Source organism: Bos grunniens, chromosome 27, assembly GCF_055505025.1.
Source record: "Bos grunniens cultivar Pamir isolate PY7600 chromosome 27, Bosgru_T2T1.0, whole genome shotgun sequence".
Lineage (NCBI taxonomy): Eukaryota > Metazoa > Chordata > Mammalia > Artiodactyla > Bovidae > Bos > Bos grunniens.
Genome location: NC_141191.1, coordinates 9,343,779 through 9,361,130, shown reverse-complemented (window position 1 = coordinate 9,361,130; position 17,352 = coordinate 9,343,779). Strand labels below are relative to the sequence as shown.

At 39.9% G+C, this 17,352-nt stretch overlaps 1 protein-coding gene across 14 annotated transcripts in view; it reads right to left on the bottom strand.

The window, feature by feature from the left end:
- Positions 1-17,352, bottom strand: part of WDR17 (WD repeat domain 17) — a 69,865-nt gene continuing 52,513 nt past the window's right edge. For 6 of the 14 annotated variants that reach the window (XM_086380993.1, XM_086380987.1, XM_086380985.1 and 3 more), the window contains 12 exons: positions 16,831-16,963; positions 16,278-16,369; positions 14,926-15,025; positions 13,603-13,742; positions 10,629-10,649; positions 10,323-10,434; positions 5,931-6,072; positions 5,551-5,653; positions 4,623-4,724; positions 3,174-3,272; positions 2,677-2,860; positions 1-299 (listed from right to left, as the gene is read on the bottom strand). In XM_086380993.1, the coding sequence (XP_086237119.1) occupies positions 180-299; positions 2,677-2,860; positions 3,174-3,272; positions 4,623-4,724; positions 5,551-5,653; positions 5,931-6,072; positions 10,323-10,434; positions 10,629-10,649; positions 13,603-13,742; positions 14,926-15,025; positions 16,278-16,369; positions 16,831-16,963 (1,348 nt within the window). In that variant the 3' untranslated portion in view covers positions 1-179. The remainder of the gene's footprint in view (positions 300-2,676; positions 2,861-3,173; positions 3,273-4,622; positions 4,725-5,550; positions 5,654-5,930; positions 6,073-10,322; positions 10,435-10,628; positions 10,650-13,602; positions 13,743-14,925; positions 15,026-16,277; positions 16,370-16,830; positions 16,964-17,352) is intronic. The other 8 variants (XM_086380994.1, XM_086380990.1, XM_086380986.1 and 5 more) reach the window with 5 other exon arrangements.

The window sequence follows — 17,352 nt, the reverse complement described above, 5'->3', positions numbered from 1 at the left end:
TTTTTCCTTTAAATTATATAAATATTTTATTTGTTGAAGTTAATGATTAAAATCAACTGTGAGCCCTCCACCCCCCTCTCCTCCTCCAGACCTTTGGCTTTGGACAACAGAGGTTAAGGTAATACTAACGCCATGAAAGGTCTTAAGAAAAACAATTAAGCATGGAGAAAAACCTTCCGTTAAAATGGGTTGAGTCGTATTCCAGTCCCCAGAGGTGAGAATGGGTTCACCTTTGCCCACATGAGAGCATCATTCAAGGAGATGGTGGATTTCCCATCTTCAAGGAAAAATACAGGACCCTGCACAGTGGGAGTCACAAGAAGAGAGGATGAAATTATGAATTTGCAACTTTAAATTTTAAATTTGATTAAATTTAAAAATTAAAGTTTAAATTTAAAAATTAAAGTTTAAAGTTTAAATGAATTTTAAACTTCCATACACAGAATCACTGTCATCAAAAAACCACTGGTGATATTTAGGCAATGCTGATAGGAAATTTAAAGAGAAACACAAGATTTTCTGAATTGCCACCAAATAGAGAAACATTTTAAAATGCCCTGATGTCTTTCAAAATGGAATTTGGCTTTATCATCTGAGTTATTTTAATTACAATAGTGCTGTCAATGACAATAGGTATTGTTAATCTATTAATTACTACAAAGTTAACATTTATAAAGGCATACATGCTTAATAATAGACTTCACCCTTTTCATCATACAGCCTACATCAATACAGCTGGTTAAATTATTTAAACCAGAAACTCAACTTGCTCTCCAGAAGATGAAAAATACACTGCTATATACATGTATGTATAATATAGAGGCATGTCAATTCTGTGATTTATAAGCATATCTATAATTTAGTTACATCAGCTATTTTGTATATCAAGGGTAGTTCTGAAGAACTAAATCCAAAAAATCCTTTCAATCTGTATCTCTCAGCTCCTAGAAGAAAAAGCATGATTTCAGAAACACAAAAAATGAGATAAAAACTTAATTTCTTCATTATGTTCTAAAGTTATCAGGCTTTGGACCCCGATTTCAAATGATTAGGAGCTTCCCCGGAAGCTCAGATGGTAAAGAATCTGCCTGCAATGAGGGAGACCTCGGTTCGACCCCTTGGTTGGAAAGATCTCCTGGAAAAGGGGAATGGCAACCCACGCCAGTGTTCTTTGCCTGGTGAATTCCATGGACGGATGAGCCTGGCAGGCTACAGTCCATGGGGTTGCAAAGAGTTGGACATGACTGAGCCACTAACACTTCAAATGATAAGAGCTTGCTGTTAGCAAATTATTTTCAGATATTCAAAAATCCATTTATATGCAGTAGACAGCTTCCTATTCACAGGTACTTGAAATTTCAGTTTTAACCAGGACAAATTTTCTGCAGGAACAGAAATGCCCCAGGTGAGTAGAACTCCCCATGAATTAGTCATTTGTGCTTGAGTGTATGTCAGATAATTAGTAGATCCTTTCTTAGGTGGGTTTGGGTGCAGAGAGGTTAGACAGCCTGTGAAGTAGATGATTGTCTCAGAAGGAGAAAAGGCCCTGAAGAGGAGGAAGAAACAGGAAGTCTGTCAAGCACTAGAAGAGGTACATGCAGGGCGGTTAGTGGCACTGAGGATACAGTCTAAAAGCCGCAAGAGGGGTTTTGCTGTTAATTATAAATGACTGAATTAACCGCTTTGGTTCTTAATCTCTGAACATGAGTGGATAGTAAGCACATGTCCTACTTGGTTTCCTGTCTGTGGTTTGAATATTCTGGTGTGTTCTGAAGACTTAGTTTTCAGGGTCAAGTCAAGCTGCAGTTAGATTTTTCATTGGTAGCAAGACATCTGACTAGTTATCCCCCCAAATACCTTTTCTCCACTGATGTGGCACATCGGTGTCAGAGATGTAATTAGCTACGTTACATTAGAGATACAAGAATCCACTTAGTGATGCCTGACGATGCCTGGGAGATGGCATTCTTTTGGTCCCATCTGGTCTCCAGTAGCACTTCATGGGGATTCAGCTTTGTTTACTTCTTGGGGACACCTACAACTGCTCCTGGCTCTGAAATGATGAAAGCTTCTCTATTTTCTGGCAATAATGGCACCCCTGGGCCACACGGGCAGGCCTGGCATTGTTCACAAGGGGCCATTCCTTGGGAATTAGCCATCCCTCATGATAGAGCCCTGTAATTTTGAATGACTGAGAAGTTCACTAAGTCAATTTAAGAATATGCACAATATGTAGATTTATTATACACCTATCAGTTTTTAATTGCTTTGTGTTTATAAAATACCAATGGAGACTATAGTTAAATTTAATCTACTGAGAACAATTTGTAACTGTGTTGACTGTTGGTTTGTCTCCCTTATTTAATTTCCCTAAGGAAATGATCTCTATGTATTTTAAAACATGTTACTAAGTATACATGCCATTTCTTACTAAGTGTATCTGTTATATGAATTGCTTTTATGATAAAAAGTACAATGACTATGTCTCTGGATTTATTTTAAGGAGAGAGAAACCACTTATATCAAATACAAAAGCTTATTAAGGGCAGTATTTCCTCACTGGGCCTCAGGTTTCTTTATACTTTTATTCAGATTATTTTAAGTTCTCATTTCAAAAAGTAATGAAAAAACAAAAATGATGGGCATGCATAATTTATGCTTGACATTAGGCTGTACCTGGATTTTCAATCCCGTAAGACAGGAGATGTGAGTATCGGAATGACTGGGAAGATTCGACCCAGTCACATAATCTGGTCCAACAATTCCTCTGAGTGGTTCTTCCTTTAGTCTCTTTAGTAAAGTTGCATAAACCAGTCTTTGTGAATCAGAAGGGGGTGTATATGGAGAGTCTTCTGATGATCTGTATTTCCAACAGATATTCCATTTTTATTTTTGTAGAATCACAGGATTGTCAAGGTTCAGATTAAAAACAGTCCCCAATGATAATTTAGTCCTTTGTAAGTGATGGAAAATTAACTTGAGACTTAATTTATAGTAAAAGGAAGGACTTGAAAAAGGCAGGAGAGTGTTATAAATTATTACTATGTGCTAAACAACCCAAGATTCATTCTCCTGCCAAAATAAATAATGAGACAACAATTTACAAGTTTGTCTACAATATTAAGCAATACATTCTGTATTCAATTTTTATATCAGATTTTATATTCACTCACGGGTTGACAATCTGTGTGCAAGCTCTCCATGCGTCCAGTTCCTCAGAAAGGTGTTCAATTTTTAAAGGCACTGACACCTTCCGCCGTTTTAACAGCTGACTGAAACATGCCAGAAAGAAATTAACATCTGACATCCATGAGGAAGACAGCAGAAACGCAAATGAATTTTAAACAACTGCAATTTTAGATATAACCACTGTTCACATATCTATGTGTATATGTAAATATAGGTGTGCATGCCCGTGTGTAACTCTCTGGTAAGTCAAACATATTCAATAAATGCTGGATGATAGGATGAGCAATGCTGAGTAACACTCAGGGAAATTCCCTTATATCTTAATATTGTTGAAAGTTGCTTTCCATTTATGGTTATGCTGCTGGCATAGATTTTTCCTCGAGTGCCCTGACATCAGAGATTCTTCCAACAGCTCCAGGCACAGGCCCACAGTAACACAGCCCTCCACCTTGACGAGAGGGTAAGTCGGGAAGGAGAGAGCTCCATTTCTCTCAGAACCCCATGCCCACAGGAAGGAAACTCAGAATAACTGCTTCACCACAGACTCACAGCATCTTTAGGAGTCACCTATTTTAGAGATGGTATTTTTGGGGGACAAGGCACTGAGTTTTATTTTTGAGTATGACAAGTTTTATGCATGAGGGCTGAGTTCAGCAAGCTGTCCTGAAAACACAGGAGTTTGGCAGGTAGGTTATATCTGAATATAAAATATGAAATAGGGAGTATCTGCCACCAACCAACCTCTTTGCTTTGCATTTTTCTACTGTGGAGATGGGCAAGCTTGAAATACACAGTTTCCAATCTTGTTTTAAAAGTGGATTACACAGTCCTGGCCAGTGGGCTGCAGGCACACAGCACGAAGACTTCCTTCCAGAATCAGAAGCTCCTGCCCTCTGTGGTCTCCATCCAGTCACCCTCACTTCCCCCTCCCACTTCAAGTACAGGCATGATATACAGAGGGCAAGAAGCTAGCAGGTAACTCTGGGCCACTCAGGCAGGAGGAAGGAAGCCAAGGATGTCAGAGTTGAAAGAAGGGAAGAATCCAGATCCTTGATGGAATCTGCTCAGATGGTAAAGAATCTGCCTGCAATGCAGGAGGATCCAGGTTTGATCCCTGGGTCAGGAAGGTCCCCTGGAGAAGGGAATGGCAACCCACTCCAGTGTTCTTGCCTGGAGAATCCCATGCACAGAGGAGCCTGATGGGCTATAATCCATGGGGTTGCAAAGAGCTGGACATAACTGAGTGCCTAATACTTTCACTCACTGTTAATTTGTATCACTTACTGCTGCTTTATTATGAAGCACATGCTTAGGAAATAAATGGACATGTGCAAAATGTATTTGTTGCCTCTACAATGCACTTAAGACGCTAACCGTCTCAGTGAAAGGCGCTCACTTCTCTAATGTCTTAATCAGAGAGAAACTGTTTTTACCTCGTGTACTCATACAGTGCTGGGACGATGCTTTGATACTGCCTTCTGATAGCCAGCAACGCGCCAACATAGCCACATAATATCAGCAACTCATTTCGAGCTCTAGAAGAGAATATATTTATTTTAAAAAATTCTATAATCTGAGGTACAGAACATTGCTCTTATATAGTTACTGAACTTGTGTCTCATTTTATGCTTAGAAAATTTTCTAAATGTAAAGATGTTTTATTCATCAGTTAACTCCTATTCAGACATGTACCGAATAATACAAATTGTATTTTAAAATAAAAGTCTTTGAATAATATTGAACTCTTGTCTTCTTGTTTTCCTCTCTCCCGTCGGTCCCTGCGGCTCCTGCCAAAGTGTCACAGGCTGCTGCACCAGTTTTCCCACGTGGCATTGCACCAAAAGCAGCCTAAAGCCTCGCTAAGAAATACACATGGTTCTCGGGACTTTAGCTACATGGGTAACAGTGTCCTTACACGATACCTGAATTCAAGGACGGTGTCTGTTTTTACTTTCTAGCACTTTGACTTCTTTGCCTAACCTAGTATGCTTTGTATATATGGATGTTTAAGAGCTATGACCACTACACAGATCACTGGGGACATGTGGTCCAAAATGACCCCAAAGATCTGAAGTAGCCCTGTTTGAACCAGGTGTGTCTGTGTGTGTCTTTGTGTACAGACAGACACACACAGACACACACACACACACACGGTATTAGGAAATGGGGCCCGTATGATTTATCTTAGGTTTCAAAGTGACCTCTCTGTTTCTATTTAAGGACAAAACAAAATGTAATTTTTCTATATGTGCACCTATCTGTCCAAGAGATCTTATTTCTTCATCTGAACACCAAAAACAATACAACCATTTTGAAACATTGCATAAGTTTGGTTATGTATTTTGGGGATAAAGTACTCACTCAGTACACGTATGCAAGGCCAGTTTTTCAGTACGAATATAACTCAACAGGTCAAGAACGGGGTAAATGGTGTCCAAAGTCCAATCAGAACTACTGATGTGTTCTGGCAAAACAAAACCAGCGTCTCTAAATTAAAGGATTAAAACTTGTTCATTCAAATTTTAACTTGTGTGATTGATTCTTTTCTGGTCAACGCTATCTACCTCTTTATTTTCTAGATCCCAGTTAGGTCCCGATACCAAACCATCAGCAATCTCTTTCTTTTTTAAATTCAGGATGGCTAGTACTTGATTTTTAAGCCTTTTTAAAAAAAATCAATACAAATGAAAATACCAAATAAAAGAGTAGATTTTAAATTATACTACCAACTAAATACATACCTTTGATGAAGTCAATACCAATAGGAAGGGCTTTTTCAGGTTCTTGACTTAGCAAGTAATACTTTATAGTTTCAAATATTTTGCCATCGGCATGGGCTGTCTCAGCTAACTGCATACATTCTTCTACTGTGGGTAGCTTGCACTAGAAAAGAATTGGTTTGATGACAATGCTACTAATATTTATAGGAATAAAAGCAATAGTATTAATATAAGTACTAAATATTTCCAATATACCTGGTATGTTTCTCTAATTAAAGTTGCTGAAAATAGATGTAAATGAAATAACCGGTACTGGGAGCATACATTTATGTTAATATCTTTAAGATCTAATAACAATAAATACAATAGTATTTAATGAGTCAATACTTTTAAACACACAGTTAAAAAAGGTGGAAGCAAATTGTCCTGATTGTGATAATGGGATTAGTACCCACAAATGTCATTTAGCAGGAATGCTAAAATTAGTTATTTTAGAACAAATATACTCATCAGTGTCAAAAATTACATTAAGTGTAGAAAACACAAAAGGTAATGCTTATGTGTCCTCTACAATAAAGGACAGAAATGGTATGGACCTAACAGAAGCAGAAGATATTAAGAAGAGGTGGCAAGAATACACAGAAGAACTGTACAAAAAAGATCTTCACGACCCAGATAATCACGATGCTGTGATCACTGACCTAGAGCCAGACATCCTGGAATGTGAAGTCAAGTGGGCCTTAGAAAGCATCACTACGAACAAAGCTAGTGGAGGTGATGGAATTCCAGTTGAGCTATTTCAAATCCTGAAAGATGATGCTGTGAAAGTGCTGCACTCTATGTGCCAGCAAATTTGGAAAACAGCAGTGGCCACAGGACTGGAAAAGGTCAGTTTTCATTCCAATCCCAAAGAAAGGCAATGCCAAAGAATGCTCAAACTACCGCACAATTGTACTCATCTCACACGCTAGTAAAGTAATGCTCAAAATTCTCCAAGCCAGGCTTCAGCAATATGTGAACCGTGAACATCCTGATGTTCAAGCTGGTTTTAGAAAAGGCAGAGGAACCAGAGACCAAACTGCCAACATCTGCTGGATCATGGAAAAATCAAGAGAGTTCCAGAAAAACATCTATTTCTGCTTTATTGATTATGCCAAAGCCTTTGACTGTGTGGATCACAATAAACTGTGGAAAATTCTGAAAGAGATGGGAATACCAGACCACCTGACCTGCCTCTTAAGAAATCTGTATGCAGGTCAGGAAGCAACAGTTAGAACTGGACATGAACAACAGACTGGTTCCAAATAGGAAAAGGAGTACATCAAGGCTGTATATTGTCACCCTGCTTATTTAACTTATATGCAGAGTACATCATGAGAAACGCTGGACTGGAAGAAACACAAGCTGGAATCAAGATTGCCAGGAGAAATATCAATAACCTCAGATATGCAGATGACACCACCCTTATGGCAGAAAGTGAAGAGGAACTAAAAAGCTTCTTGATGAAGGTGGAAGTGGAGAGTGAAAAAGTTGGCTTAAACTCAACATTCAGAAAATGAAGATCACGGCATCTGGTCCCATCACTTCATGGCAAATAGATGGGCAAACAGTGGAAACAGTGTCAGACTTTATTTTTGGGGGCTCCAAAATCACTGCAGATGGTGACTGCAGCCATGAAATTAAAAGGCGCTTACTCCTTGGAAGGAAAGTTATGACCAACTTAGATAGCATATTCAAAAGCAGAGACATTACTTTGACAACAAAGGTTTGTCTAGTCAAGGCTATGGTTTTGCCTGTGGTCATGTATGGATGTGAGAGTTGGACTGTGAAGAAGGCTGAGCGCCGAAGAACTGATGCCTTTGAACTGTGGTGTTGGAGAAGACTCTTGAGAGCCCCTTGGACTGCAAGGAGATCCAACCAGTCCATTCTGAAGGAGATCAGCCCTGGGATTTCTTTGGAAGGAATGATGCTAAAGCTGAAACTCCAGTACTTTGGCCACCTCATGCGAAGAGTTGACTCACTGGAAAAGACTCTGATGCTGGGAGGGATGGGGGGCAGGAGGAGAAGGGGACAACAGAGGATGAGATGGCTGGATGGCATCACTGACTTGATGGACGTGAGTCTAGGTGAATTCCGGGAGTTGGTGATGGACAGGGAGGCCTGGTGTGCTGCGATTCATGGGGTCGCAAAGAGTTGGACACGACTGAGCGACTGAACTGAACTGAACATGGTAACTAACTTTCACTTGACCTTGAGACACAGCAAGTTTATTTTGAGCAGGAAGGCAAAAAAAAGGACAAGCTCTTTATAGCTTTGTGTTTTAGCTTTGACATTCTGAAATGCCATGAAGTGGAGATTTGAGCCTATGAAATTATATTACTGCAAAATGAAAAGCAATGTTTTTTCAAATAATTTTTCTGTTAAAACTGAGAATCTACTCTTCCTTCATGGAAGTTCTGCTTCCAAAACGTGGGTGGAGGTTAATTTACCTTTTATGTAAACTTCTGATATGTTCACGATTTTTGAAGCACAGGTGTTAAGAGTGTGCTGGTTTGCTTCTTAGTGAGGCTACATAGCTTACTGCCCTGTCTCACTAATGTTTGCAAACACTGTGATGCAGCTTCTGCTGCAGAAACATTTGTGTCGTGACGGAAGGTGACGTGGTTCATCCACAAAGTCAACTGTCTCCTTTGAGATTTGTCACTCTCATCCCTTCTCTTTTTTTTAAAATCCCCTTAAGTTACTAAGATTGTTTATTAATGCATTTATTCAATAGTTTCATATTTTTTGCTGTTTAAAAAATATTGATTTATTTGGCTGTGCCAGGCAGGTCTCAGCTGTGGCCTGTGGGATCTAGTTCCCTGACCAGGGATCAAGCCCAGGCCTCCTGTATTGGGAGCATGGAGTCTTGGCCACTGGATCACCAGGGAAGTCCCAAATGGAGTATTTTAGACCCCTCAACCTCTCAAAAAATTTACAAACTAAATTACAAGTGCTCATGTGTATGTGACATTTCATCTAACGTTCCCCATCTGTATTCCCTGAAAGCCAGTTATTTGTTGAGCAACTACTATATGACAGGAACTATGCCTGGTTAGACAGAAAAAACGTTTCTTCACTTTGATATATGCTCTGAGAGTAGAGGGAATTAATGGTTCCCACTGAGATTTCATTCTGACACAGAATATGATAACAGCAGGTTGATCATTCCTGTAGTTCTTACCCTTCATTCCTGTAGTTCTTACCCTATCTTAAAATTCTCAAAGCTATATAACTTAATATTTAAGTATAAGTTTTAGAGGAGTTGCTTGGTAGCCTAGTAGATTCCAGGCATTTACTACTGTGGCCCTGGGTTCAATCCCTGGTTGGGGAACTGAGATCCCCCAAGCTGTGCATTGTGGCTGAATATAATAAACACACACACACACACACACACACACATATATATATGGATTTTTAGTCTTGTGAAATTCTCCAGTTAGTAACACATTTACACATATCAACTAGTCTTTCTAAAGAGTTATTAATGAAGTCTGATCCAAGAGTCCAATTATACCCTTTTAGAATGTATGATAAAAGGAGCAGGTGAACACTGTTGTAAAACTATGTACCCAGATGATTTTCAAAATGAAAATCACATGGTGTGTACACGGTTTAATAATCTGCTTTTTATTTTACTGTTCTACAGCCATCCATCAATAAAAACAGAACTTCATTTTTTAACAGATTAACAGCACTGACATATAGAAATGTACCATAATTAATACAATCTCCTTATTGCTGAATATTTTGATCACTTTTGTATGTAATCTTGATAGATTCCTATATTCTGTAATGGAGCATTTATAAAAAGCACTTTAGAATAAGCATGCAAATTTCACCATACTTCAGTAATTCTTTTCAAGATCCTATTTTTTAAAAGTCAGCATGCATGTGTGGATGCTAAGTCACTTCAGTTGTTTCTCACTCTCTGTGACTCTATGGACTGTACCCTGCCAGGCTTCTCTGTCCATGGGATTCTCTGGGAGGGAGTACCTAAAGATGCAAAGGGCTTGTGATGGGCAGGTACATGTGTTGACACTCTCATTTCAACATTAACCAATTATGGCAAGTTCCTTACCTTCTCTGAGTTCACTTTCTTTATAAATTAGGAACAGTATGCCCTACTTTTCACAGTTTTGTGAGACTTGAGTCAATAGCCAACAGATGTGAAAATTTAGAACAGCCCTCAATATACAGTAGAAATTCAATCAATGTTTTTTGTTACTGTTATAATTTTTGCTGTCTTTATAAGAGGATCCTGAAAGGATCATATGTTTGTTTCTCTGCAAGAATTTCTATTTGACCAAACCTAAAACTAACCAAATCACAGCACGGCATTCCAAATGAGAACAATGAGTATCGCTAGCATACCTTCTCATGGAGATCGTTTCTCTCTTCAGTACACCCTGGGTAGAAAGCACAGAGTTTTACTAACTGTAGTTCACTGTCAGGAGTCATGAGGAGAAGGTCAGCTGCCAAATCCCTATTCACATGACAAAAGGGGAAACGTCAATGAGGAAAAAACTGAGAAACAACGTTTTAGAACTCTTTCAAAGGAAGGAGAATCTCCCCTGCCTTTCTATTTACATAAAGAGTACTGATTTCCTACTTAATTATGAAATTCCTCTAAATGTAGATTACAGAAACCAAAGGGCATGAAGGAAAACTAGGTAATACCTGTATCCAACGGATGGAAAGCTAAAAAGAAAATAAATTTGAATATCATGAATATGTGATGAAAGCCAAGAAAAGGTGAACTTTTACCAGTAAGTGTAAAAGCAAAAAAGAAGTGTTCTTGGTTCTTGGTTATACAAGCATATTCTCTTAAGATAATGCAGCTATCTTAATAATTGTGTTTTAAATTTGTGGAGCTCTACTACTAGCCACGAGGATTATACACTTCACCTGGAGGTAAGCCTGGTCCATGTATTTCAGTGTATGCACTTGATCCTGGTTTCTGGTACACATACCTATGGCTGCATCTAAAGGAAGGGCTCTTGAAGGGAGTTAAGAAGAAACAAGTTTGCTTTCTATTAAAAGCATTCCCTGTGGCTCAGCAGTAAAGACTGCCTGCAATGCAGGAGCCACAGGAGACGTGGGTTCAGTTCCTGGGTCGGGAAGATCCCCTGGAGGAGGGCATGGCAGCCCACTCCAGTATTCTTGTCTGGAGAATCCCATGGACAGAGGAACCTGGTGGGCTACAGGCCTTGGGTTGCAAAGAGTCAGACATGACTGAACAACCAAGCATGCACACAACACAGGATGTATGCTCAGTTGAAAGATCTTTAATCCTCTTCAAAATTTAATATCTATTTATAGTTTGCTCCTTTTTCAGTTTTTAGAAAGAAGTAATCATATTTTATTTGAATGAGATGCTGACTTCTAGCACAGAGTCAGTCACCTTTGTGGGTAAGTGTCTGAGTTAGATCTCACACTCTGGTTGGGTTTGAGGCAGTAGGGAACTGGGTCCTCAGGAGGGCCGGTCAGTGTTAAGATCCATTCACATCTGACACTGATGGTGGGGCACCACTCAGTTCTAGCGGGGAGGGAGCTCTTACATCACTGTGAGATATGGGTCAATTTTAGAGTAACTCTAAGATTATCGATTCACTCTGAAGCCCCCAGACCCAACAGGAAAGACTGGGAAGCTCTGTTCTCTTTCTGACTTAGCTGTGGTCAGCTGAATGTCTATGTTCCCCCAAAAGCCCTAGGTTGACATCTAACCCTCAATGTGATGGTATTAGGAGGTAGAGTCTTTGGGAGGTTGAAGTGCAGAGCCCTGAGGAAAGGGGTTAGTACCCTGATAAAGGAGGCCACAGGGAGTTTCCTAACCCTTTTCTCCATGTGAGCACAGCAAAAACAGCCAGTAAGAACCAGGAAGCCCGCTCTTATCAGACACCAAATCTGCCAGTTTATCTTGAACTTCTCTCTTGTTTGTAGGCCACCCAGTCTGTGGTATTTTACACTAAGATAGTAGCTAAGAGTACAAACTGTAAAGCCAATTTATGTAACTTTTAGTTTTGGTCATAAAATTTACTGAGACCAGTAAGTCTCTGTAAACTTATGCTACCGTCGAGCATCCAGTGAACTGCACATGCAAGGACAGCAGTGTCCTTGGCTGTGATTGTCACCACCATCGTCCTCTGTGCCGTTCCGCAGCGGCGTCTGCATCACCCGCTGTTCAGACTGGGGGTGTGTGTGCAGGCAGTGTGGAGAAGTGAAGTCCTGACGAGCAAGCTTATTTAAAATCTCTCAAGGTTCTAAGTATTTTGGGGAAAGCGAGGGCAGAAGTCTAAAATCATCTTTATTCAACAAGCCCCTGTTGAGGGTCAGGACTGTCTCCGTCATCCACGATGAAGCACGGTCCGCCCTAGGAAGCAGGCTCTGAGACACAAGGGAGAACAGCTCTGAGCTCCAGCCTCCCCAGGTCTTTCCCAGGTTTAACTCTGAAGAGCAGAGCTCCCCAGCCTCCGGGATCTAACGCCTGATGATCTGAGGTGGAGCTGATGTGATAATAATAGAAATAAAGTGCATAATAAATGTAGTATGCTTCAATCATCCCCAAACCATCTCCCCACTTCCGGTGTGTGGAAAAATTGTCTTCCACGAAACTGGTCCCTGGTGCCAAAAGGTTGGAGACTGTTGTCTTAAAGCATCACCCAAGTTGGTTCCAAGTGTACAGTCATACCATCTTTGTTATCACTCTCCACTAGAAAAGAGACTTTATTTTCTAAACCTTTAACTAATACACAAGTACCAGCCAGAATGAGTGTAGATATGCAGAATTTACAACGTGGGAATGTGTGGTCCTAATAATCTTAGAAAGTGCATGCCTATTGTTTCATGATGCTTTATGTGCTTGAAATATCACAAATTAGAACTGGGTGACTTCAGAATAAGTGACAGTAGATTTCATTATATGCTCACAGTAGTTCTTACTATTAATTCACATTCATAGCACCATTTCCTTCACAATCTTATTTTTTATTTACATAGGAGACATTTAAAAATGCAATATCTTTAAATGTGATATTTTTAAAATATTGCATTTTAAAAATATCACATGCAACTTTTTAAAAAATGCATTTTATCACTATGAAACTATTCTTTAACTTTAGAAATGCTCACCATGTACATATATATGTATATAATGGAATATTACTCAGACATAAAAAGGAGTGAAATCAGGTCATTTGTGATGATGTGGTTGGATCTAGTCTGTCATACACAGTGAAGTAAGTTAGATAAAAACAAACATCACATATTTTAATGCATATATATGGAATATAGAAAAGTGATACAGATGAACCTATTTCCAGGGCAGGAGCCTGACAAAGACATAGAGAAGAACTTGGGGACACAGCAGGGAAGGAAAGGCTGGGACTAACTGAAACCGCACCACTGATGCATACTCACCACCACGCATAAAACAGATAGCGAGTGGGAGGCTGCTGAATAACACAGGGAGCTCAGCTCGGGGCTCTGTGACGACCTAGAGGGGTGCTGGGATGGGGCTGGGTGGGAGGGGGGTCCAAGAGGGAGAGGATGTATGTATACATGTAGCCGATTCACTTCCCTGTACAGCAGAAACTATTAATAACATAATACTGTCGAGCAATCACACTCCCCATTAGAAAAGAAAAACGCTCACCACGCTGGGATCATCATGCACTTCCTCGCCAGTAACTCCAGGGCATAGTGGGTTGCGGGTGCTGCGGGCTCTCCCAGCACAGTGCCCACACACACAGCCAGCTCCAGCTCGTTTCCACGAATCAGGTACGCCATAGCCAGCTTGCTCAATGAGAAAATAACGCCTTCAGTTTCACAGGTGATCGGCAGAATCATTACTCCCCGCCAAGCTCACAAAGTAGATCAAGTTGTATTAACCTATAGCCAATTATTCTTTTAAGATGGTGAATGTAATATTTCTATAATGTACTTGTCCCTTCTCCAGGGGATCTTCCCGACCCAGGGACTGAACCCAGGTCCCCCAAATTGCAGGCAGATTCTTTACCATCGGAGCCACCAGGGAAGCCCACAGGGTACTTAGGCAAGGGCAACTACAATTTTCAGGTGGGAAAGCTGATAAAGGGACATAGAGTAATTTTTATAATTTAAGAGTTTCGAACCTTTGCTTACATTTTGGGAAAAGGCAATGGCACCCCACTCCAGTACTCTTGCCTGGAACATCCCATGGACAGAGGAGCCTGGTAGGCTGCAGTCCATGGGGTCGCTAGGAGTCGGACACGACTGAGCGACTTCCCTTTCACTTTTCACTTTCACGCACTGGAGAAGGAAATGGCAACCCACTCCAGTGTTCTTGCCTGGAGAATCCCAGGGACAGGGGAGCCTGGTGGGCTGCCATCTATGGGGTTGCACAGAGTCGGACACGACTGAAGTGACTTAGCAGTAGCAGCTTACATTTTTGGAATTAACAGCGGTCTGTCTGCAATAGCCTCAACATGGCCTTCAGTCCATCAGAAAAAGTAAATTCTTAGAATCTTCCTCAGTAGTGTACAGTGATTATCAATTATCCCTTACAGTCAATATATCTAAGGACACATGCAAAATAGAACCCATATCTTTACTTAATGGTTTTCCCATGACATTAGTGGATTAAATGAAAAATAATTTAAAAACATAACTTGTGAAGAACATACTAAAGTGTTTATAAAAATAACTGCTTTCAAAAGTCAGATATTCTGAGTTCCAGGCCAGTGATTTTTCCCTTCACCACACTAGTGCTTCTCATATATGATAAAAACTTAGAGTAAGATTGTCACAAATATGTATCTTGTGATAAAAATTTAAAAATAGGTGAATAAAAGATTTCATAATCTGCAGAGTTAACCTGTGTTTATTGAGTACGGAATCGCTCAGGCTCAGAAAGCATGCAAAACCAGATCTTACACAGAAAGTCACCGTATCTTCCCCCTCAAACATCATGACACACATGAGCCACCCTGAAATGTACCTCAATATTGTCCACAGCCAGGTGGCAACAGGCGGCTAGAACTGCTCGGCCATCCTGAAAATACCATTCTGCCAGCTCTCTGCAGGCTTCCTGCAGGAGTCTAGGAAGAAGAAGCATACATATTCAATGGAAACACAAGGACTCCATCATAAAAGTGAATGGATGCTCTTTTATAATAAGCTGATTAAGGGATCAAACAAGATATAATTGTATACCCTTGGTTTTGGTATAGAGATTGATTTGGGGGAAAAAATCAGGAAAGCAGTCTTTCTTAGTAGATGAGCTGACGAACCACCTCCCTCTCCCAATTTTTCCTCTTTTCAGAAAAGCCTAATTTTAAGAACTTCCTATCCTACACTGAATAATTTATGCCTCAGCTATAGGGGCAAATAACATGAAAAGAATTATAGGTTGAAAATTTATGTGGAGATGGGAACAGGGGTAGTGTATGTTGCTAAGAGATCATTAAATGCCAAGTTTAGAAATGGCAGGGGACAGCAGTAAAGGAGCAGGAAGGAAAATGTCAGTCTTAATGCGCTCAACATTTTGTGATCATTTTTCACTTGATAAGTGTCCTAAAAGTTTAAATATCCTATTTTCTGGAGCAATGATAGGAGCAAAGAGAAGACACAAAGAAAGGTAGATTATTAGATTTGAAAATGGTCAAAAGGCTGGAGAATCCTAATTTCTATTCCTTTTAAAAACATAAGTATTTTAATTTATTTTTATTTTTAGATTAAAAAAAAAAGTTTACTGGATTACAGTTGATTTATAATGTTGTGTAGTGTCTTCTGTATACAGATACTGTATACAGATACTGTATATAGATACTTTTCCCGTATAGGTCATTACAGAGTGTTGAGTAAAGTTCCCTGTGCTATACAGTGGGTCTTTATCAGTTATGTTTTATATACACTAGTGTGTATGAGTCAAGAGGCCGGATGTTATTCTAGATGCTAACACCCGATTGTGAATGATGTCAGGGAGATGCTATCCACACCGAGGCTATGGTGAAACATTCACAAATAGCATTTTATTTTCACTGTCTCTCTTCCCCAGCAGGTTTGATCAGATTTTCAAGGATTTAGGTGCTTTATATGCAATTACTGTACTGAAATGCAGTTTGCTTTTCTGGAAGCTATGTAAGATGTGTGCAGGCTGTGTCTACGTGCCTGACTTTTCCCTCCTCATCCAGGGGCAGGTGCTGTCATGAAACGAGACTGCGGTGAGAAATGCAGTTGAGGACACGGGACAGCCAAGCACTCTGTGTACAAGGAAGGATGATCTCAAAAGCCCCTAAAGGGAAAGCAGCCACAAAAATATTGACTCCAAGCAAAGGATGAATCACTCACTCTTTAAAGTCTTCCTTGTAGATATCATCAGAAAAAGAAGGTCCTTTGGGTGTCGAAACATGGAAGGTCTGCATATTTCCCTCACAAGCAGCCTGGAATTTAATGCAATCTTTGGTTAATCTTTGGCTGTTGATAATAGATCAACTTCAGAAAATTATTTTGAACAAAGTATATTCAAACCACGTTTGAAATTTATACTACAATTTGGAGATACCCTTAGAATTTGGAAAACAAACAAACCCATAAATTACACTGTATCAACATGAAGCACCAAGTCTACTTGAAAGAGTTGTTCAAGTGTATACAATGTTCGGCAAAATAGACCAGATCAGAATTCAGAGATGCTTGCCTGTTTAAAGATCTAAAAGAAACTCAGTGTTTCTGAGTTTCAGATCAGAGCAAAGGCAGGGTGATGGAAATGTCCAGGAAAGAAGGCCGGGATACGGGCAGAAGTCAAGGCACCTATGACTTAATCAATCACGTGAACATGACCACCCCCTCCCAAACACGCCCCCACAAAGCTGTGCAGCCCATGTAAATCACATGTTTTTACCTGTGCAACAAGCAGAGCTTCTTTAAGCTGACCTCTTGACATAAAAAAATGGACTAATTTTTTCACATCACCAATGGCTATGCAATACGGAATGACGTCATCCTTATCTTCCTGGATTAACTGATCAGCTCTCCTAATAAAGTAACAACAATGTTTTTTTAAGAAATACTAATTTCAAGGTTCTCAGCTGGACTCAGATTTTCTGAAATGCTGAAAATATCTAAAATTTGATCAGTATTCACAAAGACTTAGCTTTTTTTTTTTTTTTAAGACTTAGCTTTATAATCACACCATTATTGGAGGATAAAAGTTTTCTGAAACAATACTATAGGCACTTGTTTCTTCCATAAAACATTGCAGATTTTCCTATTTTAAAGGCGCTGCTGCTGCTAAGTCGCTTCAGTCATGTCCAACTCTGTGCGACCCCAGAGATGGCAGCCCACCAGGCTCCGCTGTCCCTGGGATTCTCCAGGCAAGAATACTGGAGTGGGTTGCCATTTCCTTCTCCAATGCGTGAAAGTG